We start from the raw sequence: 27,374 nt of genomic DNA, 5'->3' as shown, positions 1-27,374 counted from the left end.
AAATCTAATAATATCGACACATATACAGTATCTGTGATAAACTTAGCAGATACCGATAGTCACTGGAAATGCTAATATCGGACGGATATAGTATCGGCTGGCTGATTAATCGGTGGGGCTCTAGAATTTAGTATTATCTCACCATGAAAAGAACCCAATTACTTGATTTAATACAGGATGAGATTTGACCGGATACTCTTATAAACACCTCTGCTGTATCTCCCTTTTGAGTTTTTTTTAACTTCACATACTCAGCTGTAGGAAAAACCCTAAACCCCACCCTGCATCTTCAGCATAGAAGACAAATAACTGCACACACACAACCACACACACTTTCTCCAATAACAACTGACAGTGAAGTACTTCCTTTATCTGTCTGTCTCCTGTTTATTCCCCAAAGGGCTATTCCAATCCACTCCCCCATCCCAGCCCACTCCACAGAGGAATGCAGAATGTCGGAAAGACTCCTTACATGCACACATACGCGCATACCTTTTCATGCACGTACATTAGAATCACGCACACATAAACACACAGAAATGTACAAGTCTATCTCAGACACACAGTTGGCTTCACAGCTGACTCACAGTTTGTTGTTCTGGGTTGTGCTTAAGTGATATTGTCAGGGAGATGACCGTGGAAATTTTCCTCAGTGGAAAAACGCACTGAGCAGTAAACGCAGTTCCATGCCTTTACAAGGGAGAACCCCTGTTTTCTGTTTTGCTCTTTCTTTTCCACTCCTAGATTTGCGTTCTAGGTCAGGCTTGTTCATATTGGGTCAGGCCTGCCTTTTTTTAAAAGGTCAACAGAAGCACTTATCCCTGGTAGGCATGAGTAATCACACTCTATGCCGCAAGTAAGGCCACTCTTAGTGTATCGAACATTAACAGACTTTTGTGTTTATCCTCTAACCCTGACTTGAGTACCATGCTTCTTCCTCAAACCTTCTCCATTGAGGTAAAGCCTCCACTGTGCCACTCTGGACAACTTTGGTTTATACTTTATAAAAGCCAAGGAAACTTAGGATACTCTTCTCCTCCTATCAAACACACAACTAGTCTTTAATGTAGCAGAACAGACAGACCCTTTGTTGTAAATAACCTGTTGCATGCTCCCAAAGTTGGGGGTAATAATGCTGCACTGCCAAACTTACTTATTTACACTCAAGTGCATTTTCCTTCCCATTTAACATTAGAAAAAACACACTTTTAGGGTATATTTTCATCAAGAGGTTGTTGGCAGCCAACTGTTGATAAACAGAAAAATAGGAAACCAGTTGCAGCACGGCTTTTGTTCATTAACACTACACTCCCAAATAATGGAAACAACTGCAATACAAACAAATAATATTAAAGAATTCTACACATCCATACCCTCAAATGACACCTGACTATGATGCAACCTAATGTTTACATTTTAAAGGAAGATTGTGCAACTTTTTGATCTAGTAGATGTCGCCCTTGTGCACCAGCATGAAACCAAAACAAACGGCTGTTTGGCGATACCTCCGTCCTAGTGAAGCCTCCGCTCTCATCCAGAGACACACCACCAAACCCCCTTTCCTCGCGTTCACACAAAGGAGTTATAAATTGGAAAGCACTATAATTAAGCGCAAGTACCGGACAAAATTGTCCTAAGCTCGAGCTGCAATTGCCTGTGGCCTGAATTGTTGTGTTAGCAACGTGCTAACGTTAACAACGTGCTAGTACAGTAGCCTCACATTATAAATTGACACCGAATGACGTGATCTAAAAACACTTACTTGACATTCAGATAAGCAGTGAGTAGGCTACGTTATTCTTCTTGTCTCTTGCCTTTGACTTTAACAGCTTTTGTACACAAGAAGAGGAACTGGCCGCCCTGTCCATGTTAACACGATGTAAATACGGCTCAGACAACAACACAGCCAGCAGGACTCGCGTGTTTCACTCACTGTAGACAGTCAGGACTCAGACAGTCATAGGATTTACTTGATTTCTGCATTATTTATGTGTAAAATGTTGCACATTCTTCTTTTAAAGCACTGTCGGAAATCCCTCCTGAAAATCAGTTTAAAAGAAGCTGTGACAGAATGTGTGGTAGTAATCAGCTCATTGTACACTTTATTTAAACTTTAGTTTCTTTGAGATTTGAATCTCTTTCTTGAGGGGAACAAGGTGGATGTGGACAATGCTTCCAGCCTCTAAGTCACGGCTAAAATACAAGATACACTTGGTAGTCTCTGGAATCTACACTGCACACTATTTTCCTTTTCCTCAAAATCATCTTCATAACTCATGTCTTTAAACTAATTGGGATGGTTTATTTTAACAGGGGAAGGAGTCGTAAAGTAAATTACATGTTACTGTTTGCTTTTATGAAACAGATCGCTACAGGCAAACTCCACCCGTCTGCTTTTGTCAGCAGGCTAAAACAAGTGCTCAGATTTAATTGCGACGCCTTTTGTGACCAAGTACTGACTCTACTTGCAAATGCAAAGACTCCCAAAGAATAGTGTTGTGTCTGACCCCACAGCTAACCTCAGTCCAACATCACCATGTGTGTAGCTCACTGATGCTAATGGCCTAATCCCGAAGAATGCTGCAGTGTCCGCAGGGACGCTCAGGCTTTCTGGACATCCTTGTGGCATTTTAAACAAGTGTGTGATTCTCTATTAACATACCAAATGTGTGTCTTCATGAGTGTTTATGTAAAAGCATTTTTCACATGTGTGGGATGATTCTTGTTGAACCAGTGTGGAATGCTTTACAAGCTTCAGCATACTGTCGTTAATTTCTCAAATATTTATGTTTACATGTATATTAACTCATGGAGATGAGTTCACTCAAAAAATTATTATCTCTGGAGTTTGTTACGACATGCTTTATATTTTGTTTGGAACTACATTTAAAGGTCTATTTGTCATTGCAAACATCTGTACTGTATCGTCAACTGTATGTGCTTAAGCACTCTATGCTCACAGAAACTATTTTTGATACATTTTGTAATTTCTTGCTGTACTTTGATATCCTTGTAACGTTAACATGTGTAAACAGAGACACAAGAGTGACTCAACCCTACGCAGTAATTACCCACACAACCTATCTTTGTCTTTATAGGTGTATGGGTGGTAGCTTGCTGCTGCACACTGAGCTTTAGTTTAGTAGTGTTTTGAGGGGAAAAAAACACACGCATGTTTCTAATTCAGGAAATGAAAAATACAGTGTTTGTGCAACTTTTTCTTCACTGTGGTCCTTCCTGCCTCCATATTTGAGTCACCTTTTATATACAAACACATGTGAACAGATGCTAACTTGTTACTACCCTTCAGCCTCTTATTGTTTAGAGAGTTCTTGGATACACATTTGTAAACTCACACATTACTGCTACCCATGGGAACTTTAGTTTGAACTTCCATCAACATTTTGAGCTCTATCCAGCAGACTGCCCTTCCCTCTCTCCGGATACGGTCTAAACTTCACCATGGTTACGCTCTTGCCATGGTTACTCTTCCCAAAATGTTGCTGTGACTCTGTTCCCTCACCATGGTTACACATAAACCCTCGGAGCGTCGTTTGATCCCAGCAGATCTGCTCTCTCAGAGAAACTTCGCTGCAGGCCGGGCTCACATTCAAACTGTCTGTGCTGTCATTACTGGACTTGTTTACTGCTTTTAAGAAACCTTTCAGACATTACACATGCATCTGCTGTCAAGGTTTAAACAATGAACCCTTTATTACTCATTTTTTTTGTCACTCTGTTGTCCAGTATTTGAACAAGTTTGTTTTCTTTAAGAAGAACTTTTGGAAAGTTCTGAAACATTAAAAGCTGGTTTGGGGATGTTTTAAGTAGATATACATGCTTTTAGGAGAATATTTATTATTATGTATTTACTGATTCTTTAGTTATCACAATGCATTTACAGCAGTTAAGTAAATTTGCAGTGTATCAGCATAGCCGGAGGAGTACATAACTTATGTGGCGTCTGGATGTCATAACAATGTTGAAGCAGTGAGTGGTGTTTATGCATATGGTGGTGTTTATAATGCTGTGGTTCTGTTAGCAGGAAAATGACCTCACACTGGAACTGACTCACATTTTATCCACAAGTGTTTTGTATTTGTAACTTGTGTTATCTCTGCATATTCAGAGGATGTCAGTGTGCTACAGTACATGTCCATACATTCATATAAGGAAACCCAATATGCACTTTTTCTGACGCAGGATTTAAAAAAAAAAAACCTTATTTCAATACCTTTGAATTAATTCAGCTTTTTTTTTAATCTTGCTTTTATTAATTCTACGTTTGTCTGGAGGGATTAATCCTTTATTTTCATCATGTTACTCTGATATCCAAACACTTCTAGTGATCAGCTGCAGGTTGGTCAATTCATTTCTCAGAAACACACCACCACACTGGAGATTTACTGAATGGTAAAAGGATATGGTATGGTAGACTGTCGACTTACTTCATATTAAGCCAGAGACACACTGGAACACACATTCAGACACAGACTCAGTGTTGTCAGAAGTCACAGAGACTCCATTCTGTTAGAGGGAACGCCTCTGTTTATTCTCCTCTCCCCGACCATACATCAGCCTAAATGAGACTCTTTGTCTGTTTATTTTCTCAGCCTTTTCTGAGGTTATGATTGGATAACTTCGATGCTTATGGGGCATGATGTGCTTTTGTGCATATAAGAAAAGTATAGGCTGCTGTTAGTGTTTTTAAGTGTATGCTTGGATGTATTCCTAGGGGTATGCAGGGAGTGCACCAAAATGCCTCAAGCATTTATCACAATGACTTGGTTTCTAGTGTATTGTACTGCTGCTCAGACAATAATGCCCTATTGTTTTCTTTGTGTGTGTTTGTTTGTGTGTGTTTATGTTGTTGTGTGCTTGTGTATGTATGTGCAGGTACAATGGTTCTTTGCCCAACGGGGACCGTGGCCGACGTAAAAGCCGTTTTGCACTTTGTAAGAGACCGAAAGCAAACGGGGTGAAACCCAGCACAGTCCATGTCGCCTGCTCTCCACAGGCAGCCAAGGTAAAACATGCATAAACATACAAACACACACACATGCACACACGCACATAAAGGGGAAACCACATTACTGTAGGATTTAGTCATCCAGTTACACAACCCTATACATGGAAATTCCACACATTAGCAGTTTCAGACCTGAAAGTAGAAGGCTTACCCGATGTGATTTATCTTCTTGGCAGCTTTGTGGTTTTAGAGCTCCTAAAAAATATTGCAAAACGAAAGAGTTATATAAAATGAACAAATATATCATTAAAAACTATCCGTGTTCCTCCCACTCTTCAAAAACATTGTCTTTTTAGGAGAGTGCTTCAGTTTCTGTGATAGCATTAAATAAAACACACCCAGTTGAGTGGATTTGGCCTTCAGTGCTCCACCAAAGGCTTTTGTAAAATTCTGTTTGCTTTTTGTTCTGTAATACACACACACACAACACACCCCATCAACCAGACAGGAAAAGGACAGAGTTCAGCAAAGCTCCCCTGAGTTAGCAAAAAGAAGCTATTGGGCTCAGCCGATGTTTTAAAGCTGTTTGAGCAGTGGTTTTACCACAGCTCTTAACTGGATCACACAACTTGAGATTCTTTTTAAAGTTGACACTAATGTGACAATAGTTGAATCGATGTCGAATAGTCAATAAAACCACGGGAGAAGGAAATGCTTTGCAACCAGCAAACATATTTATTTGCTAAACTTACTGCATATGCTGCTAAAAGCAGATAGTTAGCACATAAAGCAAACAGGTTGCAGCGGCAATAAAATATGCAACAATAACACTTAAAGCTGCTACAACTCCCATATAAGTGAGTGCAAAGAAAAAAAGTCACACTTGGGAGAGAAAAAGTCAGGTAAATATACAATGGCAGTGTGTTTTTGTCTACACACTGCCATAGTCCTGCTCAGTCACAGTTTTAGATTTTCTATCCTGGTTTGTGAAGGAAGACAAGAGCGATTAGTCAACATCAGGCACAAAGCGTCATCACACAGCTGTAAAGTCGACACGTCAACTATTCGACAAGTCTGTGCAACCCCTAGAACAAACAGGACATTTATAGGAGAAACAATTTGAACAGTCTGGCGAAAGGTAACTGAGCATTTCTTATCATAGTCCTTTAAAGCACATGTGTGTGTGTTTCCATGGTCAGTTACAAAGCTGCCCAGAAATCCTGCAAAATCTGTTTAATGAACAGTGGATGAAAGGCGTTGACCTTACGTTTAACATCTGCACTTTTGGGATTTATCGTGGACACGCACATTTGTGCTGTAACTTTCTCTCACTGGACTTTTACTGCAGTCATGTAGAGAGTCTGGTGGAGCATTTGTCCTTTGGGTGGTCTTTAAGGACTGGTAAGATGTTTAGCCTGTGTTGAGTCCAGCTAGTGACTAGAAAACTGAACCCCTCACCCACCACACCCATCCTTTGTGTTTCTGTTGTTCTCTGAAAGGAACAGTGAGCACATGTCAGAGGTTTTCTGCCATAAAGCATGATCAGTTTCAAATCCTTGTATCTATTTTAAGAGAAGGGTTTGATCTTTCTCTGTTTGTTTATCTTCATCTGTCTGTTCTTGTGTCTCTGTCCCCTCAGGCCATAAGCAACAAAGACCAGCACAGCATCTCTTACACTCTGTCTCGAGCGCAGACGGTGGTGGTGGAGTACACCCATGACAGCAATACGGATATGTTCCAGGTAACTGGCCCAAGCTTTTACCACCAGGACTGGAGTTTTAACACCAGTTACGGTCATGATGTTTTTCCACTTCACTGCTGCACCAGTTTAAACAAGTGTTAGTCATGGAGCTGCACTATTGAACGTGTAGAGTGCAGAGGTTTTTAAAATTGTGAGGCACTGTTATATAAGTTGAAGGGGGGCACAGGCAAAAACATGCTGCATTCTATTTTTTTTATGTATTTTTTCAGTTGTCTGTTTTGCCCTAGAGAGAAGTGTGCGATGTCGAACGTTGTTGTTTTTTATACTGAAAATGAACAATCATTTGTTTTCTCAATCACAATCTTTCTTGTGTTTCATTTACATCTATTTTGTAATTTGTTATCGCCTGCTCCTTTGTTTGATACATCTCATTTATGTCTGGGGATGAATGCATCTTATTTGCACCCATGCAGTTATCTGCAATTTTCATATTCTATTAAGTCAAAACTGAAAATACCAATATCTAATAGCAATATCAATTGCAAATACATGTTTTTAAATCCACATATTTTATCACCCCCGGACCTGAATGGTAAATGTCTGATTTTTTTCCATCTATAGATGAACTGCAAACAAGATTGACTAATAGCAGATTTAGCATAGATTTTAAATATGCCACTTTGATATAATTTAAAGGTGCACTATGTAGATTTGGTGGTAAAATTTGAAAGTTGGAGAAGTGAAACAATTCTACGCTATATTTTCTGAACTGAATACACAAACTTTATTCAAAGGACAAAATGGGCCCCTGGAACACTGTTTAGAGCTCAAAAGCTACCAGGAGAGTTACGGTGTCACTGTTGCGGGCCACTACCAAGACTTCTCGCGTATCATTTTATCTTCAAACAGTGTTACAGGGACCTAATTTCCCTCTTAGGACAGTTTGTGTTTTGAGTTATGAACAGATACCACAGAATCTGTACAATTCTCCAACTTTTACATTTCTCTACCAAAACTACACAGTGCACCTTTAAACAAACATGGCCAACTCATTGATTCCCAACATTATATTTCTTAATAACAGCTTTAAAAGCCACCCAAATGTAGGAACTCTGGTTATAAAGTGTAGAGGTGTTCGATGGGTCATGCAGCTGTCCTTTTTTTTAAGGGAGACTTTAAGTGCCACGCTCTGTGAGCCTTGTTAATCTGATCATTAGTTATTGAAGTATCAGCAATGTAAGGATCTTCAACTTTAACATTTTTTACTGTGACGATTAAATTGTGAAGATGTTGATGTACAGCATGTTGAGGCTCAATGATTTTCTGTTACTTAAATACAGATTAAAACATTCAGATACTTTTAATGAAGGCACTTTTTAGCTATTTTAATTAGGCTATTTAAACAAAGTGTAACATAAAGTCTGATATCAGTCCTGGATTATACTAAAGGTTGTTCACACAGCATTTCTTAAACAATGTTTATCCAAAGTCATTGTGTTCTTTTCTTGATTATAGCACTAACACTAGGTGAGTCTACCCTGTACTGTGATTATGGTACAGTGGTGGTCCAGCTAGCTGTCAGGGGCTGCAAAGTACCATCATCATACTGCACAATGTTCCCAAGGTTATTATGGGTTTCATGCCAGCAGCAATGTGTGTGAGCCAGCGGTAAACTTGTCTCCAAAGTCATCTTCAGACATTCATCAGAAAACATGTCATTCTTGATTATTTCAACCCCCAATGGGTTCCATATCCTTACATCCTACTTCAGATATTCTTATCCTCTACACTTTGTTTTTCTTTAGTTATCCCCTTTTTAAGCTGACTTCTCCAGATGGAGTGTATTATTATATTTTTTTCTCGGGGCTTGAATTCATTAATTACTGATTTAACATATGTCTGTCTCTCTTCACCAGATTGGTCGATCAACAGAGAGTCCCATAGACTTTGTTGTGACGGACACAGTGGCAGGAAGCCAGAGCAACGCTGACACCCAGTCGGTCCAGAGCACTATTTCCCGTTTCGCCTGCCGCATTAAGTGCCAGCGCACGCCGCCTTACACCGCACGCATCTACGCCGCAGGCTTCGACTCCTCCAAAAACATCTTCCTCGGGGTGAGCTGTGTTTTATTTAATCATGAAAGGTATGAGAAAATAACGTCAGCCATCATGAAGATAAAATCATGTTTGCTTCTGAGTAGCACTAACTATTATCCAGTCAAAGGGTTCTTAGGTACAACACCTTTAAATTACTTTTGTCTTTTCAGGAGAAAGCTGCTAAATGGAAGACTTTTGATGGTCAAATGGACGGGCTGACCACTAACGGCGTGCTGGTGATGCATCCACGAAACGGTTTCACCCAAGACTCCAAACCAGGCGTCTGGAGGGAGATCTCGGTCTGCGGCAACGTCTTCACCCTACGGGAGACCCGCTCGGCGCAGCAACGGGGAAAGATGGTGAGAAAAGAAACAAAGCTTCAAAACACTCACTCACACACTGACTCTGTCACTCAGACAGCAGGGGTCATTCAGAGCCTAACATCACCGGGAGGTTATCCGGATGCCCTTCTCCATGGCAACAGTCTTGGCTGTAAGAGCAGTGTGTAATAGGACCTTGTAAGGGGATCGTCTAGCTGACATCAGAGCCTCTCAGCCAATCATGACTTGCGTTCTGTCTCACTAGCATGACCACCTGTGGCATTTCTGACTGGATTCAGGTTGTTGATGGTGTGTTTTTTTTTTTTTTAAAGATTTATTTTAGGGCTTTTTGTGCCTTTAATGGAGAGACAGGACAGTGGAGATGACAGCCTCCATACATGGGGCGCGCGCACTAACCACTGCGCCACCAGCGCCCCCCGTTGATGGTGTGTTTAATTAGGTCTCTGTTTTTTTTCCCCCTCTTCTCTCCATCCTGCCTCCCACATTGTACACATCATCAAACACAAGCACACAGTCAGAGTGTCCTCAGAAACATTATGCTGTCTCTTTATCTGGTGTCCCACCTGTTTTCAAGTCTCTCCAGAGCAGCGTTAATTAACGGCTCTCTTATCTCCTCCTGCCCTTTACCATCTCCAGAGTTAACTGAGTGTGCATTAAACACCTCTATAGAAACTACTCATTATTCCACAGCTGATTGACAATTTAGATAGTGGGCTCGGGGAAAGCACCTATTTTCATTATGTATGCTGTGAGAACATGATGGGGGTGTTATTTGTTATGCTGAACGCACACTCAAGTGCAGACAACTCTGTGAAGCCTTCCATTGATGGTTATGCTGTCACAGGTTTGTTCTTTACGTCACAGTTGGAAAGATCTGTTTTTGTTAGTATCATATCTCACAAATCATATCAACCGTAATGCGAGCAAATCAAGACCGGCAAATCAATAACAGTTTAAATGAAAACAGCCCAATTAAGATACATCTATTGTAAATGAATGTGTAGATAGAACAAGTTGGCATAAAAACATCACTACCGGTACATAAATGTTGAAACAATGTTATACTTTGAAGCTGGTACATTCTTTCACTGTAACACTGCTTAAAACATGTCACCTGCCCATGAAAAACCAGCAACATTATAACTTTGTTAACTGTCTGTTCCCTGCCAGCAGCTGTCAATCAAACATAGACTGTGACTGGCCCTCCTGCCTCTGATACAAGCAGCTTTTCTTCTTCTTTTTTATCATCCATACATGTATTTCAGACACATAGGACACATTTCAACTCAGTTTTAGATTGATAATAACAACTATAAAATGTACATGTTTAATTGCTAAAACTGAATATGATTTCAGATGAGTGTACAGTCACGTTAGAGAGACCTCTGAGCTTTGTAATCCGGTGTAATGCTCCCTCCCCTCACTGCCTTTGGAAGCACACAGCTCTCTAAATTGGATAAGTGCCCTGCATTCATGAAGGTTAACAGCTGAAGGACTTTCTGATTGAGTAGAGGGAAGAAGTGGTCTCAGCAAGTTTGCCAAAAAGCTATCTGGACTAAATATTTGTGTATGTGTGTTAATAGGTCTCTGTCCTGAGATGTGCTGTTGAATTAATTCAGGGTTTTAAAATCTTTTTGTGAATTTTACTGTCCTTACATTGTCTGAAAATATCCATTAGTTGTAAAGTATGACGCCTAAAATAAATAAATAAATAAAATCAGGCAAAATTCAGGATAATAAATTGTTCTACTGAAAAAACACTTTTTTTTGTTCAGATTGTTTTTTCCAGAAAGCCTTATAGCTGTCTTTGTAGAGAGTCACTCAGCCTTGTTTGCCCTTCTGCAGTTAGACACAAGGTTGAAGCAAGCCTAATTAGAAATATCTTACAGTGCAGTTTACAGACACAAACACACACTTTTCCCATTTGATTGGCTTGTAATAAATGAGAAAAGTAGATTATCTGAGCTCCGGCTGTTTAAAACAAAAACCTTTTTGTCCTGATAATGATAACATTTTGTTGAATTAAATTAGAACTGTGTGTCGAGGCTGAGACCGCGTGGATGTTTACATGGATTAATCCGACCTTGAGTTCTCAGATCATTAACATTGATTGTGGTTATTTATTGATCAGACATATACTATTTCATAATAATTCTAATCTTTTGTGTTATTGATTAGTGGAGCAGCATTGTGATACAAGAGTTGTTGGTTGAAAACAGCTTGACAAATCTAAGCAGTAGAAGGAACAAAAACAAAAACAGCTGTTTACCTCGAGCGAGACCCTTAACATGTCCCATTACAGTTAAGCAGCTTGTTGGCCAATAGTAACACAACTTTCCTGGGGGGGGATGTGTGTTTGTGTGTTAGTGTATGAAAAAGGCATGGCTGAGTACTGTCACTCGGAGAAATGAATTAACCCATGCTTTTTTGTGACCTCATCACAAGCTTTAGTTTGAGTGATCTCACTAAAAACTGGTGTGTATCCCTTTTTTCCACCCCCCATCTCCATCCTCTTTTTTTCTGTCCCTCCCTGTTGTCCTCTGGTTATCTAAACCTGGAATTTCCCTCTCTGTCCAATCTGACCGAGCCTCAAGACAGCACTTGACTAAGTTTTCCAGCAGCCCTCTGGTCCCCCCCCCCCCCCCCCCTCCCATCGCTGTTTTTTTAGTTTCCTTGAGTCATCTTGACCCCAGCTGTCAGTCCCTTGAATCACACATTTGTCTGAAGGAAAAACGAAATGAAAAAAGTGTTACACTGCCTCCTACTGCGCTCAGATCAGTACTACAAACTTTAGGAAGGAGTCATGCATACACACATTCTTTCAACTTTTTGTGCATTTCAGTGTCATGATGGGGCATGACTCTGTCCCAACATTTATTTGGAGAGTTGTCGGGGGGTATGACACAGGATAGGACGCTAGATTAAAGCAGAGGCTGAAATCTGAACAATATTTTAAGTAGGAACATTTTGAAAACAAAATGAAGGAAAAAATATCCTTCAACATTTGGGAGTCTTTGGAAGGCATACGAGAAAAAACAAGAACATATTCCAATTGTGGTGTTTTCTATTTTGTAGACTTTTACTACAAACTTAAAAATTGAGTACCATAAATACCAAATGTCTAATTGATATTAATCTGTTCTGTTCTGATAAAGATTGTGTTGCATTGAAAATAATGTCACTTCAACCAAGGCTCCTTTTTGTCTGTTAACAGAAATAAGGCTGAAACTGATCAACTGAAAAGTCACTGTATGTATTCAGGTTATTTTTAGCCCAGCCAGCAGTGGGGCTCCAGGCGCAGGGAGGTGGTCAGTCACGCAACGTCACAACAAATATTACAGTAGATGGATTTGATCTGAAATGTTATACCCGTCCCCACTGAGTTTCCTTAGTGCTGACCTTTGTGATTTTATCTAACAGCATCATGAAGTTTGTGGTTTGTTGTGACAAGTTCATACGTTCCTCTTCTCCACAAAATGTAATATATTCAGTGAACCTGCTTAAAGTTATACAGTAAAACTATCTGAATGCCTTTCCGACAAACTCAAACCTACTGTTGTAGAAAAAGACATTTTTAGCATAATGGGAACAAATTGTCTAATAACAATAAGACATTTTTACATTTTTTTTTATTTTTTTTTACATGTACTCTCAGAATCCTTTAAACCCTGGGGTCCGCCCCTCATTGTTATAATGACATCTGGAGGGTTACAACTTTTATCTCACTTCTGTATCCTCTCTCTCCTCCAGGTGGAGACTGAGAGTCAGGAGCTGGTTGACGGCTCTCTCATCGACCTCTGTGGTGCGACCCTCCTGTGGCGCACGGCTGAAGGCCTCTCTCGCACTCCCACCCTCAAACACCTGGAGGCACTGCGGCAGGAGATCAACGCGGCCCGGCCGCAGTGTCCTGTTGGCTTCAACACACTGGCCTTCCCCTCAATGCGACGCAAGGACACGCCAGACGAGAAGCAGCCCTGGGTCTACCTCCAGTGCGGCCACGTGCACGGCTACCACAACTGGGGCAACCACCGCGAGGAGAGGGAGGGCCGCGAGGGACGGCTTCGCGAGTGTCCCATGTGCCGAGCAAAAGGGCCGTACGTGCCACTGTGGCTGGGCTGCGAGGCAGGGTTTTACGTCGACGCCGCCCCACCCACTCACGCCTTTAACCCCTGCGGCCATGTTTGTTCGGAGAAGACAGCAGCCTTCTGGAGTCAGATCCCTCTGCCGCACGGCACGCACACCTTCCACGCTGCCTGCCCATTCTGCGCGCAGCAGCTGACTGGTGAGCAGGGCTACGTCAGACTCATCTTCCAGGGACCGCTGGACTAGCAGGGCCAGCGTCCCAGCATCCTTTGGTGGAAGCAAAGCATTGGGGGATTTCTTTGTCTGGACCTGCAATGAAAAACTGGGAGCTCCCTCAGATTTGCTTCCCCACCCCCCCCCCCCCCCCCCTCACCCTCTGCAGTTAAGATAAAAACAACTCTTTTCTGGACCTTTTGTCTCTTTCTCATATTTAAGTGACCTTTGTATTGCTTTTTCATGAATGACAACAAAGATTTCTATATTTTCATGTGAAACCAGAGACACAAAAAACCAAACAAAGAACACTGCTGGGTAAACCTTTTGTTTGTTCCTCAGAAAGAACTTTCAACAACAGTATTTTTCAAAAAAAACAACAACACACCGTAGCGCAAACAAACGGTTTTTATTCATGTTTATTGTTGCAATATACATCTGTGTACATCTCTTAGAGCTGATTATAAACAAAGATGTTTATTTATGGCCTGGGAACCATCGCTTCATCCTTTATCTGTCAGATACTTCAATACTATTTAGCATTTAAATTTGAAAACACAGTATATTGTTGATCAGAGATACATTTCTAGGTGTGTTCTGAGGGTTTTGTTCTGTGTCTCCCCCACCCGCCCACACACCCACCCACCATGTAAACCTCTCAGAACTATTTGTTGTATTTATTCGTCCCCTGTGCTCTCACTACGTGTGTTAACCCCTCAGTTATTTGTTTTCCACTCAATAGGCATTACAACAGCCTTTTCACATTCAAAGCAATAGATTTTTTGAACAGACACCTCCTAAAGCATTATGGGAAACTGAGTCTTAAAGTCCTGTTTGTGTAACACTCAGACAGCATGAGTGACGCTCCCTCCCTTTAAAGTGAAATGATTCTGTGGGTGAGTGAGTCTTTTCTGATAATTGGTCAGCCATGATACCCCAGCAATGTAGCTAATGTACACACACACACACACACACACACACACACACACACACATATACACACACATACACACACAGTTTAACCGGACCAGGTCAAATACATTCATTAAATGTAAGTGAAGTCGGGTTTATTCTGCCTGCTGTGATGTTTGAGTCCCACTGGCACAGAAACCATGATCATTTAGCCAGTTGCAGTATTCTTACCAGTATTCAATTTTGCATTAAGCTGAGTAATTAAAACTTTTGGCTGCTTAGAAAAACCTTCCTGTCTGTTTAAATTGAAAATAAATTAAACTCCTGTCTGTTTTGTAAGATTCTGTAGTGGAGAGTCCCCTGGGAGTGATGCTTTTTTTTATTTTTTTATTATGGTTTATATAATAGGGACTGTTCATTGAGCCATACCAGTGGGAAAAGGTAAATTGAGGAAGTCATCAAAGTAAGCAACAAAACACAACTGTAGCTGTTTAACTCAGGTTTGATGCACAGTCCTTAAGGTTCCCTGAGAAATGGAGATACAAAAATACTACAACAAAAGATCATGTGACAAAAAGAGAAAGCTGGAAATGCCTACAAAATGTTACCTTAAGCATAAATCGTTTTGGAGGTTACAGTTTCTACTGTTAAGAATGACAGACACCATATGCATGTGCATCAACTAAAAAAAGTCTGGCGTATCCATGACCCCTTACTCTTCCCAAACAATTCCACTTACAGTTTGAGGCAAAGTAAGGAGTGCAGAGAGGACGGTCATGATGTTTCATGAAGCACAAATCCTCTCAGATATACACACAACAACACGTCTGCAGCGCATCTCTGTGGATCATCCAGTGCACTCGTGCAGCCACGGTCAGTGTAGGAAGAGAGTGACACACTTAAACTGTAGAACCCCCCCCCACACACACACACACACACGCACACACACAAAACTTGCATTAACTGTCCTTCAAAACACATCAAGCACCCCTAGGCAAATGTGTGTTTGTGTGTGTGAGAGAGAGAGAAATTGTAATTTATGTTGAGAATGATTGTAAGTGGGTCGTTTTTCAGTCAAGGGTCATGTTCATCCTGTGCTCCGACTGCAACACACCAACTCGCCTCAGGGAGAGAAAATATGACCTGTGTCTAATCTACACACACACAGACACAGACACAGACACACACAGACACACACACACACACACACACACACACACACACACACACACACACACACACACACACACACTGCTAAGGTCTTCTTAGGATACCTCAAAAGTAAAAGGTGTATTCTGGATTTAAGGTTTTGTGTCCTGAGTCTCCTTCACACAGTTTAGGTTTGTTTCATGGATCCCTCTGTGGATTAAGTGTGTAAGTAAGGGCTTCACACTCACTCTGTACTGTTATCTCAACCCCTTTGTTTGTTTGTTTGTTTGTTGTTATACACAAACGTAAGTCAGTCATTCTTGTCTCATCTCACCTCCCTCCACTCACTCGCTCGTTTCTCTTCTCCTGTGTCTTGGTCTCTATGTGCTTGTAAAGGCGAAAGCAAAGAATGTTTCCAGCAAACACTTTTTTGTAACAACTTTCAACAATAAAGTGTAAAAGTGACACATTTTTATTGGTGCAGTTTGATTCGCATTAACAGCTTGATATAAAATAAATCTGTTCTTGCAGCTTAGAAACCAGTAGCACAGAGGTGAGTATTGCATAGTAATAACAGCCATGAAGTTTGAGTGAAATGTTGTGTTTTATGAAGAGGGAATCGCTTCAACACGAGAGCTGATAATTAGAGGACTTCATTCACAACAGCTGAAGGATACACAGAGTTTTGTTGAGAATGTATGTACTATTCGAAGGCCAAACTGAATATAATCATTCCCTCTGTCTCTGCTACCTTTGATAAGTGCAAGTTGGAAGGTGGGACCCCTGGTCACCATATCTGGTCCTAAACACAAAACTCTTTGGGACAACATCTTTGGAATAAACAGTGACATACATAACAGACAGCTAAGTCCTGACAGCCTTTCTGTAATATTGGGTTTCTCCAAAGATGTTTTGACTCCTCCCTCCCTCCTTTACAACAAGTCTTGAGGTTTGGTCTGGTTATAGCAAAAACAGTTACCCTAAATGAGTTGAAAACCTCCCTCCCTTGTTTTAAAAATTGGTGTCTTGTCTATATCTTGAAGAAATCCAGTACATACCGCCGAACACACATACCAAGTTTCTTAACTTTCTTTTATTGAGTATATCAAGAAGGACAGAAGTCAAACTTGGAACTAGTGGTATCTTAATGCTTTGTAGTGCAATTTCAGAGGGCACCTAAACATTTAAGTTTAATCAAGAGAAATTGATCAATTAGAGAAGTATTGTAGTACTCCTACTCTGAATAACCTCAGATACACATCTGATCATAGACATACACTACACCCCACTTTAACACAACACCCATATGACATATTCATTAATAATCATAGAAGATATGATGTATTATTTTCCACCCACAGAGAATATGACGTATTACGCTCCACCCATAGAGGATATAAAGTATTCATTTATATTGAGAGAGGATATGGTAGATTAGGAGCGGGGTTACCAACCTGCAACCCCCATTGTGCCATGATATATAATACTGTAACCTTCTACATGATAAAATCAAAGTAAATGAATATGAGTTTTGATGTTAGTGTTTAAGGTTAACTATGAGGCGACAGTCTAAAGGCATAACATGATTTCTCAACTTCATTTACCAGATCTCACCGTTTACAATCAACCATAGTAATTCTTAAAAACACATCAGAGGTCTGTACTGAATATATGGAAACTAGAGGAACCTCTTTTCATTGTGAGATTTTAGGCTGTTGCCCAGCAACTGCTCTTACTCCCGACAGGAGAGCTGTATACCTTATCTCATCTTACTCTTGACAGGAACATGTTACCCATGGACAATGTGTTCTCTATCAGCACAATCTAACAACTGCAATTATAAACCCAGTAGAAGGACAAGAAAATGATTTCCTTAGGACAGTGATACATCAAAGGAAAGCTGTCAGAAACCAGATTAGATAACAACATATACTAAAAATATGTTTTTACTGTATCTTACTGAAGTGGTCTAAGTTCAGAAAAGCTCAGTGAAATGAATGAGCTTTGCTAATGGAGGTGGGGAAATTAATCACATGTCCACTAACTAATCTTCATCTGGTTGAATACATACTTTATCCATTCAAGTCTGTTACATTTTTGTCTTGAAAACCAGAAAACAAGATTTCAAACACTGGTTTGTTATTATTGTTAGTCGAAGTTTAATGTTAATTTGAAATGGGCTCATTAATGCCTCTTGTGGCAGTTTTGGAGAAAACACCCCATTACAACTGAAACTCACTGTACCATTGGGTTCCTTCCCACCACAGAGGGAAAATGACCCAATAGAGGCTTGCTGAACTTTGTCCTGATGGTCATGCTGATAATTTAATTCCTTTATTTAGAGAATACATTCATCCACAAGTGACAGCATTATTGAGTTACAACAAACTATAATTCACTTTTGCAAATATAAAACAGGACTGACTTCCTGCCCTTGGCTTATTGTTGATAAATTGTGGGTGTACAAACAAAGGAAGACACGTGTAATATCATATTGCACTTTATTCTGCTCTGAGGAGGCAGAGGAGGGCTGGGCTGAGACCTCATCACCGTCACAGATCAACACTTATTGCTTTCAGGCTTTCGGTCCACACATTGAACCCATCTCAAGTATTCTCACATCTAAACTTTGCGTACATGTTTTAAAAATGTCTACCGTCTGAATCTGTTGTGAAGTGTGTGAAGGGACAACCCTGAATGATGGGATGAACAGAGAAGACAGCTGGTTTGACACAGTAATGGAGGCATGAGGTTTCACACAACGTTAAGGTCACGATGTGAGCAAAAATAATACAAAACATTGTTGATAGTTTTCATCAAAAAAGCCTTTTTGATTCATCTAAAGGTCTGCACTCTAAAATGATATTAGATCAATCATTACATGTGAGTTCATGGCATTGGGGTCATGTCTGGATACTTAAAGTCGTCATACAGAAATATCACACCAAGGTCATCAGGCGGAGACAGAGGCGATTCAGGGAGAACATAGGTATGCGTTTTAGTTTCTCCTCTATGGCACAAACGATTGGGATACTGAAGTCATAAATAACTTCCAGTGGAGGTTCGTTCTACGCCTTTTTATGTGGAAGTAAAAGTTGCTCTGGAAGAATTTTCACAGTTAATTTCTTAGCACAAACTTGTAGCCTTGATGTCTAAATGGTTCCATGAATTCATGAAATACTGTTGTTGACATCGCAACATTAAGCTTCTCTATTATTTTTTATTCAAAATACATCCAATAACAACTTTTAGGAGAAGCTGACGCTCATATTTATGACCCAACATGGAATTTGTATCAGAGAAATGTGATCAAATGTATCTCTACATCCACTACTCACACTAACTCTCCAGTAAGCCGTCTCATCAACTTTATCCAACATTTCAAAGAATAAACATTAAAAATGGTGGCTTACTGTTATATATTATCTCTGTGTAAGACTTATGAAGCGTGAGCTGAGAAAGGCTCCAGACTCAGGTATAAATTCATAGTCAAATGTTTCATTATTTCTTTCATTTGAACATATTCTGTCACAGCTGATTGTGGAACAACGTGTGATTATTGTGCAGGAAATAAATGCTCTTAACTCTTCCATCACAAAAACCATCCCTTTACTTTTCTAAGTAAGCACACTACAGTATGTGATTGCAAAAACATTCCATTAGCGCACACTGAAGATGAGGATGGGGATAAAATCATCTGGATTGTTCTTTGACCTGTAGCCACATTAGTCTCCCAATAAGTTGAACAATCTTCTTCCTGTGTCCCTGTGCATTGTGTGAGTACTTTTCCAGCCTGTACTTTTGTGACAAAGAAACTAAATCACTACAGTTACTATATAGGAATATAAAATAAAATCTGGTTATGGTTTTAGGTCAATGTTTAAAGTCACAGCTATGAGTTTATTAATACTATTAAATGTTGATATCATATAATTAACAGCCTGTAGAGGGCAGTATATCCCAGCTACACCCATCCCCTGCAGAGTGGAAGAGCACAAGCACTCACACATCACAAAGCCTTGAGGGGAAAACACTTGGTCTCACAATCTGTTGATGTCGGGGGGAAACATGAAAAACGGGTCAGATCACAGGGAAAAAGCCAAATGGGCGACATGATGAGGATGTTTGTTTGTGTGTGTGTGTGTTTGTGTGCGTGCAGGGTGTTTTTATCAAGGCGTTAATGGTCCATGATGCGGAGGTTGCCGGATACGATTTTGTTTTCCAGCATGGAGCCGGCTGGAATATCAATCCGATCTCCGTGGTTGGCGATGATAATGACAGTGCCCTGTGAGGAGGAAGAGTGATGAGGTTTGTTTATGTTTGTAATAGAGAGAAAGGGCGACAGGACGACACTCTCACACTGGGATTTAATTAAAGCCATAAATCAATGAGAGCTACCTGCCAGCAGGGCCGTTCAATCTAACACAGAATGCTTCTGTTTCATCCTTTTCTACATCCTTGTTCAATTTAAGGCTGGAAATAACAAATAACATGTACACTGGTTTTACTCTTAATTAAGTATTTATTATTTCATTTATTGACCTTTGTTACACTTCGAGCCTCTTCCAAGGCCGAGTAAAAACACACGTCACTGAAAGATGTCCTGATAAACAATGTAACTAACTTTTTTCTCTTAGTATGTCAAACTTTTAAAAAAAAACATATTTACCTTGACGGAAACGTTTTTCCCCAAGGTGACGTCTCCCGACACAGTCAGATGGTCGAGCTCCAACATGTCAGGGATGCTCTCGAAGCGAGTCAGATACTCCTGAACCTGAACACATACGGACAGGAAGGTTTTTATAAACGTTTTACTGTCAGTGGGTGACACCTTTAGGGATCTGTTTGAATGAATTCATCCCTATTCATCCCTTGGGAAAACATTTATATTTACTTTATCTGATTTTCAGGTTTTATTTAGATCAAATCTAATCCAATGCTACACATACAACAACACATTTAAATATGTTATTTTGAATACCAGAAATGTAACCTGTAATTTGTCATACAGTACAGATATTAGTTAGTTACCAAACTGAATTAGAAAATGAACTTGAGAAAGGATTCATCCATGGGACTGACTGAAGGAAAAATTAAGTTGAAAAAAAATCAATTTAAGGTATTGCTTTTCCAAAAAGACACGTTTTAAACACAACCTGTTGATGCTTTGTGCTAATGGTAATCTTCTCCACCAGATCCACCTTTATCAACTTACACATTCTTGTAGGAAAACGAGAAAATTGCATTTATTATTTGTCATTTGGATGAACCAGCTCTTTCATTTTTCTACCGAGCCAAGGTTGTTTTAAAAAAAAAAGGTCCCTGTCAATAAAGAGTGCCCCATTCTCTTCTATATAACCACAGCTGCCTGCTATAGTTACATTTGTGAAGGAGCTGCCCAGTTTGACGTGCGGCGTTGTTGGGAACTCTCTCTTGGGGCTCATTGTGAGCGAGCCGGCGTCCAGGCTGTACAGGTTGGACATGACCAGCAGCAGGTCTGATGTGGTCTTGACGGGCAGGAAGCGGCTTCGAGGTACGTTGATGCCCAGGGCGTTGTCGAAGCATTTGATGGCCGCTCCGACAGCCGTCTCCAACTGGACAACGTTCAGTCCTCCATCAAGCGTCTGATGACAAACAACAGGAGAGAGGAACAGGGGCGTTTTGGTTATTGTGCGAAAACAGTGTCACGTCTCAAACTAAGAGGAAGTTTCTTCACTGTCTTCCTTCTCTGAATCTCTCGATACATTAATGAGCCACAAGGAGGAAAAATACCCCACACCTCATTCAACACAACCTTTCTTTGAAAAGAAAACAGCAGGACAATTTGCAAATGTAACCTCTACATTTTGGAAGCCATTAAACATTCTGGCATTATCTGGAAGCAATGATTATAGTTTCATTGTTACACTGTAGAACAGAACAGACATGTCATCTAGGCCGGTACAATACAGCTCATGTGCTATTTGTAGTTCACGTTCAGTCAAAGGTTACTATCCCGATAGTCCAGAGCAGGAGGAGAGGCTGGAGATAGAACCCCAGCATGAGATCAAATGACCTCAGGTTCATACCAATATCATCTCAGGGAGAATTTTAAAAAACATTGTCTTATATATGACATAAATACAAAGCACATTTACATACAAACCAATGTAGAAAACAAGGGAAAAAACAAAGTGGGGAAGTGCACAAAGTATTTCATATTTATGTCATTTCAGTGCTCATATATTTGAACCAGTTTGACGAAAACCTACAGAATTTACCTTAAAGACGGGGTCTATTGGAAAGTCTGTCTGTTGGTTTGCTATTGTAGTCCTCACTGAAATACCTCACTTTCTTGAGGTAGTCAGAATTACTCTGATAAACACTTGACCTTTCCTCTCGTGCAATCACCTGGTGAAACTTCTGATTTTGACCAAGGTAAACAAAAGAACAAACAAATACCTCCCACATTGAGGAAGTCTCCTTCATCCTGAGTTTGTGTTTAATTCTAATCAGTAAATGTAGGTATGCTAAAAGGCTAAACTAAGTTTCACCTGCTAAACATCAGCATGATAGCACTAAGCATTACTCCGTCTCAGAGCAGCCACACCGAGCTTCTTCACCCTCATGCTCAAGTTTAGGAAGCGCTCATTTTTTCCTTAAACGGAGAAGTTGAACACTGTGAGCTAAAATTAGACTCTGGAAGGATTCCCATGACAACAGTGATATAACAACATATTATACCAGGTCACAGGTATAACTATCAGAGAGAGTTAACATTCCACACTTTCTGGAGGCTTTTATCTTAAGTGCCTCTTTTTTAACTGAAGTGCACACAGTTTCACAATCATCCTTTGACTCTCCAAGTTTAGTGACACACTCGTACCTTAATGGGACCGCACACTTATGTAAAGCCACACACAACTCGTCACTAGTGACATAACACTTGCGATGTCATGGTGCAATCTGTAACCTGGGGCTGGAAAATTACAACTAAAGGCCAAGAAAAGCAAAGATGATTGTGCAGGGAATTCATTACGCTGGCGACCTACCCTTCCACTTTTGTGTGTGTGTGTGTGTGTGTTGTGCCCCCGAGTGAAGACAACCAAAATAACATCTAGTCAGATCTGTTGTCTACTCTGCTTTATAAATGACCAAGACCTTTGGTAAAGGATAAACATGGAGCCTCATGCTGCATCATGCTGATGCTGATCCTGTTGGTGATTGGCCCAATCTACAATAACTAGTAGTCCTGAGAGAAAGCTCTCAAAATCTTTACATCATGTTACTACATGATTGAAGGGAAAACAAGCTTGGTTTGGTTTACTCTGCTGCTGACATAACAGAGATAAGACTTGTTTGTTGTCCTGATGGAGGCCGTTTGATGAAAGCTGTTTTAATCAGGCTTAGTCACCAAAATCTTTGTAATGTTGCAGTGAGTGTTTCCACCACATGGTAACAGATGCAAATCCTTAGAAGTTACTTTTTCATAAGTCTCTTCTGCAACTAATCCAACATCTGAGTAATTAAGTTGGTTATGTCAACATGTGTTTTGTTCTGTATTTCACTGAACTAAAGCTAACTGTACGTAAAGCCAGCTACTTCTTCTATGCCTCATGGGTGTTCATACTGTTTTCATCATTTTCCCTTCACTGTTGCCCCTCTACTCACCTTGGGGTTGACTATGATCTCCAGATCCATCGCTTTCTGCTCCTGCAGCCTCTTGATCGCGGGCAGCGAGAGCCACAGGTTGTTGGTGTTGAAGATCTTGAACTTTGAAACTGATTTGAATTCGTCCACATGGGACTTGGGGACCTGTGCGATCTCCAGCAGACGCAGTTTTCCGTCATACTGGATCAGCGTGCCACCCTGAAAATCAACGAGTCAGCGATTTTAAAACTCATTCAGTGTGTGTGAGTGATTGACTTTACAACTTAGCACAATATATTACAATTGTATTTGAGAAATAATGATTTCCTAAAGGGGGGTTATTCATTCAGTTAAAGGTACTGCAAGAAAAACTATACTCAACTGCATAATGAACAAAATAAGGGATCATAAATGTGTCATTTTTTACAACCATAGCAATGTTAAATTAAGTATAATCTCCAATTGTTCTCAGTTTGAATCTCTTTGTTTACAACGTATGGTAAACGCATCACCACTATACTGTTATTTGTTTTGATTGCGTTTATGTAAAGATGTCTTCTGTCTGCAATAAAACACTGTTCTATAAACCAAACACACGTACCTCAAATCTTGTAAACATAAAACATCACAAACTAAAACTTGTTTTCAACAGATCCTACCTTGACGTCTGCCCGTGTCTTATCAGTCACCTCCATGATGAACTCGCAGCGCTTGCCATTGGGCTGGCTGACCAGGTGGTGCAGGATGTGGAGGTCCACGGTGGCTCCCAGGTTGTCGATGTTGGACACAAAGATGTACTCTTTGCCCTGCGCGATCAGCTGGTCCAACAGGCCCGAGTTGTAGAAGCTGGCGTAGATGTCGCCGTGCCCTGGAGGATACCAGCCTTCGGCGCTCTGCCCGTTCATGCTCAAGGTGGTGGACACAGGGAGAAGGGACTCTTTGTTGACACGAGGGTACCTGGACAGTAGGAGGAAAATGATCAGCCATTATGTTAACAGAATTTCTGCTAGATGATAACTTAATAACATAATTAATTTTCTGATTACACTCAAAAGACTTTTTGAATTTCCAGAGAATTTAACACCACCATCTATACATTGATAAAAGATAAGAGTTAATATTGGGGTTTTTGAGCAAAGGGGCCGATTCTGACCTTTGTCCAATATCTATTCTTCATGTAGCACTGGTTTTTATCATGTAGCCGATTTGACATGATTTAATTTTGGATCAGGCACACAAAAAGGCTACAGCACAGATTTAACAACGCGCTCTATGCCAACGTAACACTGCCGTTCTTCTCCAGATTCTTCCTCTTCACTGGCGACTTGGACTCTACAAATGCCCATCCAAGAAGACAGATTCAGACCGCGCGGGGAACTGTGGATGCCCTCCACCATATCATGAGATGATCGTGGGTTTGGATGACAGAGGAAGTCATGAATGGAGTCATGATTCAACTTAAAAGGTGTGCCGCAATGTGATTCTGACGCTGCAGCCGCTACGATCTCCTCCAACTCCCCAAGTAAATATCAGACTCTTAAGCTATTGAAATATTCATCAGCAAGTTGCTAGCTTTCTCCATCTGGTATTTGGTACCAATGATAAGGTTATTTATGCTTCGAAAACAGATCAATATTTTAATTAAAATGATTTCTAATTAGAGCAGGGGGTCTGAACCAAAACACAAATTTACAGGTGATCTTATTATTTAATATGGAAACAAATCAGCTTAAGCATATATATAGAAGTATATAATTCTACGTAAGTAAAATAACACACTGACTCATAATAGTCACCCACTGCAGAGCTGTGAATCTCACTCTCGACATGTTAATAGGGAAAACAGGCATCATAGGTAAAGCCAGGGAAACTTTGCAAGCAAATAGCCTGCCAGGTGCCATGTAAATTTCTTCTTCTCTTATCACTACAGGACTTCAAACAACCTCGTCAGGAGGTATAAGTTTTTCCAAGAAGGCAAATGAGGCAACAAGCCAAAGAGCCATCAAGGTTTTCTGCATTAAAACTGATCAAAGGGTTTGTAAGAAGGATCTGCGTCAGGCTGAGTTACCAAGCCCGTAATAAGGAAGAGATAGGGGCGGGTACCCGGCTCAGGTTTTGGCAGTTTGAGGATACTTCAGAGCACAAATGAGCTGGTCAGGTGAGAGGAGCCGCACAGTCCAAGAGTTTTTAATTGAGGTTTAATTCCAGCCAACGCTTCTGTGAAGATGTTTCAGATAAGTGGATTTGATGTGCAGTCGCAGACTTCAAAGGTTTGGTGTCATCTCTGACCCCAAATCTGTGAAACATTTGATCCAAGAAAAGGAAAAAACAAAACGTTCTGCCTCAGAAGGAACCGTTCTTACATCGTTATGTCAAAAGTTTAAAAGTCCAATTTGAGTCTTACACAGACCTAAGCAGTGAGTTTTTTCTCTTTGTAATTCCTCCTTTAACACTGTTTTCAAATATGCACTCCTGAAAATATCAAGATTGTTCAGGAGGACTGAGGGAAAAAAAGACAGGTAGTAGGCGGATGAAGCAACAGAGTCCGATATGCGACACTTTAATGAGAACACTGCCTTTACATCAATGCTGTAAGTCTTTCAAAAGAATCACAATATCAACTAAAGAACGAAGAAGAACATACTGGTGAATAGAAAACGCAATGCAGATGTAAAATTATGTGCACGGAGATCGTAGCGGTCACATGTATACAGTCTATGCTCCGTAAACTGGTCACAAGACATTATCGTCACCACCCCCTCCCACTCGATCAAGGTGAATTCTAATGATTACATCTTGGTGCTTTCTCACTTCAGCCAACTCAGATTTGCTTGCTTGGGATCAATTGTGGCATCAGAGTGGCAGTGAAAGGATCTGCTCAAACTGATACGCATGTTTTATGTATTAGTAAAGCGTCTCGAGATAACACACAGTGTTGGTAAAACAAAACACAGAGTCAACGGTTGAGGGGACAAATTCAGGGTCAAAGACAATACATAACCATAGATTTTTATTTACCAATAAACCCCTGTGTCATTAGTGTGTTTTCTTACCTGCTCTGGTTAAAGGTGTGGATCTTGACACGGTGGTGTGTGTACTTCTGCAGGATCTTCTTTGTGTCTTCATCTGTGTTGAAAGAGTTCATGAGGACCAGGGGCACGTCGGTGTTGTATGTCTTGTTCAGGTGCTGAGGAACATAAAAAAAAAAAAAAAAAGCTTTAGCATTATTTATACAGATTATTACATTTGTTTCTATATTTGTATTATGCTTAATTGATACCGCCTGTAGTGTTAATATATGAAGATAATCATAGTTGATAGAAATAAGAATTATTGTTGAATGTTGATAGCAGCAAACTTTTTATTGTTGAGTTTATCTTTAAATACATGTGACAGCTTTTTACTTTGTTTTATGAAAGTGGGGATATGTTTTGACGCTTAGAGTTAACAAAATATATATTTGAATTCCTCGATCATTTAACCACAAAATGAGTACTAAGAAGAACAACACAAGAGGCAGTTTCCTGACTTTCTCTCTGTTACTTGATCATGTGATTAGACTGAATACAAAGCAGGAAAGTAGTGCCCCGGGAGCAATGGAAGTCTTTTTTTAAACCAAGATAAGAGAAAGTTAAAGTTAATAGAAAAGAGGGGTGAGAAATCAAATATAAATCAGGAAGACGACGGGGGTAAGAACCAAAAGGGTGGAATTTCAAGCCAGTGACAAAAATCAAGAGATTATGAGACCCTAAAAAACTCCTCTGAGAAAACATTTTGCCTTGAATAAAGCAGGATGGACGTTAGCTGGCCTTCACTTCTCATTAAGAATGCTTCAACAAGCTGTTCAGCTATGTGACGGTGTTTATCCTGCGCACACCTTTGTGTGGAAAACTAAGAACACTTCAGGATGTTGAAGAGCTCTGTAAACACATTTTTCACTCGTCAACCTCAAACACACATTCTAAACACACTTAAGGGTCGTTAAAATTAACACAAGCCCAAACCTTTCTTAAACAAATTACAAAGATGGACGTCACGAGCAGGTTATTTGATTATAAACTGTAGTGCCGACCATCTCTGTCTCATGTGCTGCAGAAACCGCACTACTAAGTGAACTATGGAGACAGAGCACTTTCTTCTGGATGTTCAACATGATGACACAACGTTTAATTTCATCACAGATCAGAAAACATAGACAGCATAACCGATACAGACGTGATAGCACCATAAAGGCTGTTCATCACTCAATAATGAAGAGCGAACGATAAAACTGCAGGGGT

The 27,374-nt window shown here is 40.3% G+C and overlaps 2 protein-coding genes across 3 annotated transcripts in view; one reads left to right on the top strand and one right to left on the bottom strand.

The window, feature by feature from the left end:
• peli1b (pellino E3 ubiquitin protein ligase 1b) overlaps window positions 1-15,930 on the top strand; it is a 39,233-nt gene extending 23,303 nt beyond the window's left edge. Inside the window, exons 3-7 of the mRNA XM_020639017.3 lie at window positions 4,897-5,026; window positions 6,609-6,710; window positions 8,588-8,785; window positions 8,938-9,126; window positions 12,859-15,930. Coding sequence (XP_020494673.1) covers window positions 4,897-5,026; window positions 6,609-6,710; window positions 8,588-8,785; window positions 8,938-9,126; window positions 12,859-13,437 — 1,198 coding nt within the window. The 3' untranslated portion in view covers window positions 13,438-15,930. The remainder of the gene's footprint in view (window positions 1-4,896; window positions 5,027-6,608; window positions 6,711-8,587; window positions 8,786-8,937; window positions 9,127-12,858) is intronic.
• A 2,019-nt stretch (window positions 15,931-17,949) lies between these two features.
• ugp2b (UDP-glucose pyrophosphorylase 2b) overlaps window positions 17,950-27,374 on the bottom strand; it is a 27,966-nt gene continuing 18,541 nt past the window's right edge. For both annotated transcript variants that reach the window (XM_020639050.3, XM_020639049.3), the window contains exons 5-10: window positions 26,148-26,281; window positions 23,754-24,051; window positions 23,116-23,313; window positions 20,847-21,089; window positions 20,135-20,239; window positions 17,950-19,750 (exon numbers count right to left, since the gene is read on the bottom strand). In XM_020639050.3, coding sequence (XP_020494706.1) covers window positions 19,643-19,750; window positions 20,135-20,239; window positions 20,847-21,089; window positions 23,116-23,313; window positions 23,754-24,051; window positions 26,148-26,281 — 1,086 coding nt within the window. In that variant the 3' untranslated portion in view covers window positions 17,950-19,642. The remainder of the gene's footprint in view (window positions 19,751-20,134; window positions 20,240-20,846; window positions 21,090-23,115; window positions 23,314-23,753; window positions 24,052-26,147; window positions 26,282-27,374) is intronic.

Source organism: Labrus bergylta, chromosome 10, assembly GCF_963930695.1.
Source record: "Labrus bergylta chromosome 10, fLabBer1.1, whole genome shotgun sequence".
In the NCBI taxonomy this organism is placed as follows: domain Eukaryota; kingdom Metazoa; phylum Chordata; class Actinopteri; order Labriformes; family Labridae; genus Labrus; species Labrus bergylta.
The sequence above is the reverse complement of the archived record's forward strand: the minus strand, read 5'-3'. Positions and strand labels throughout refer to the sequence as shown.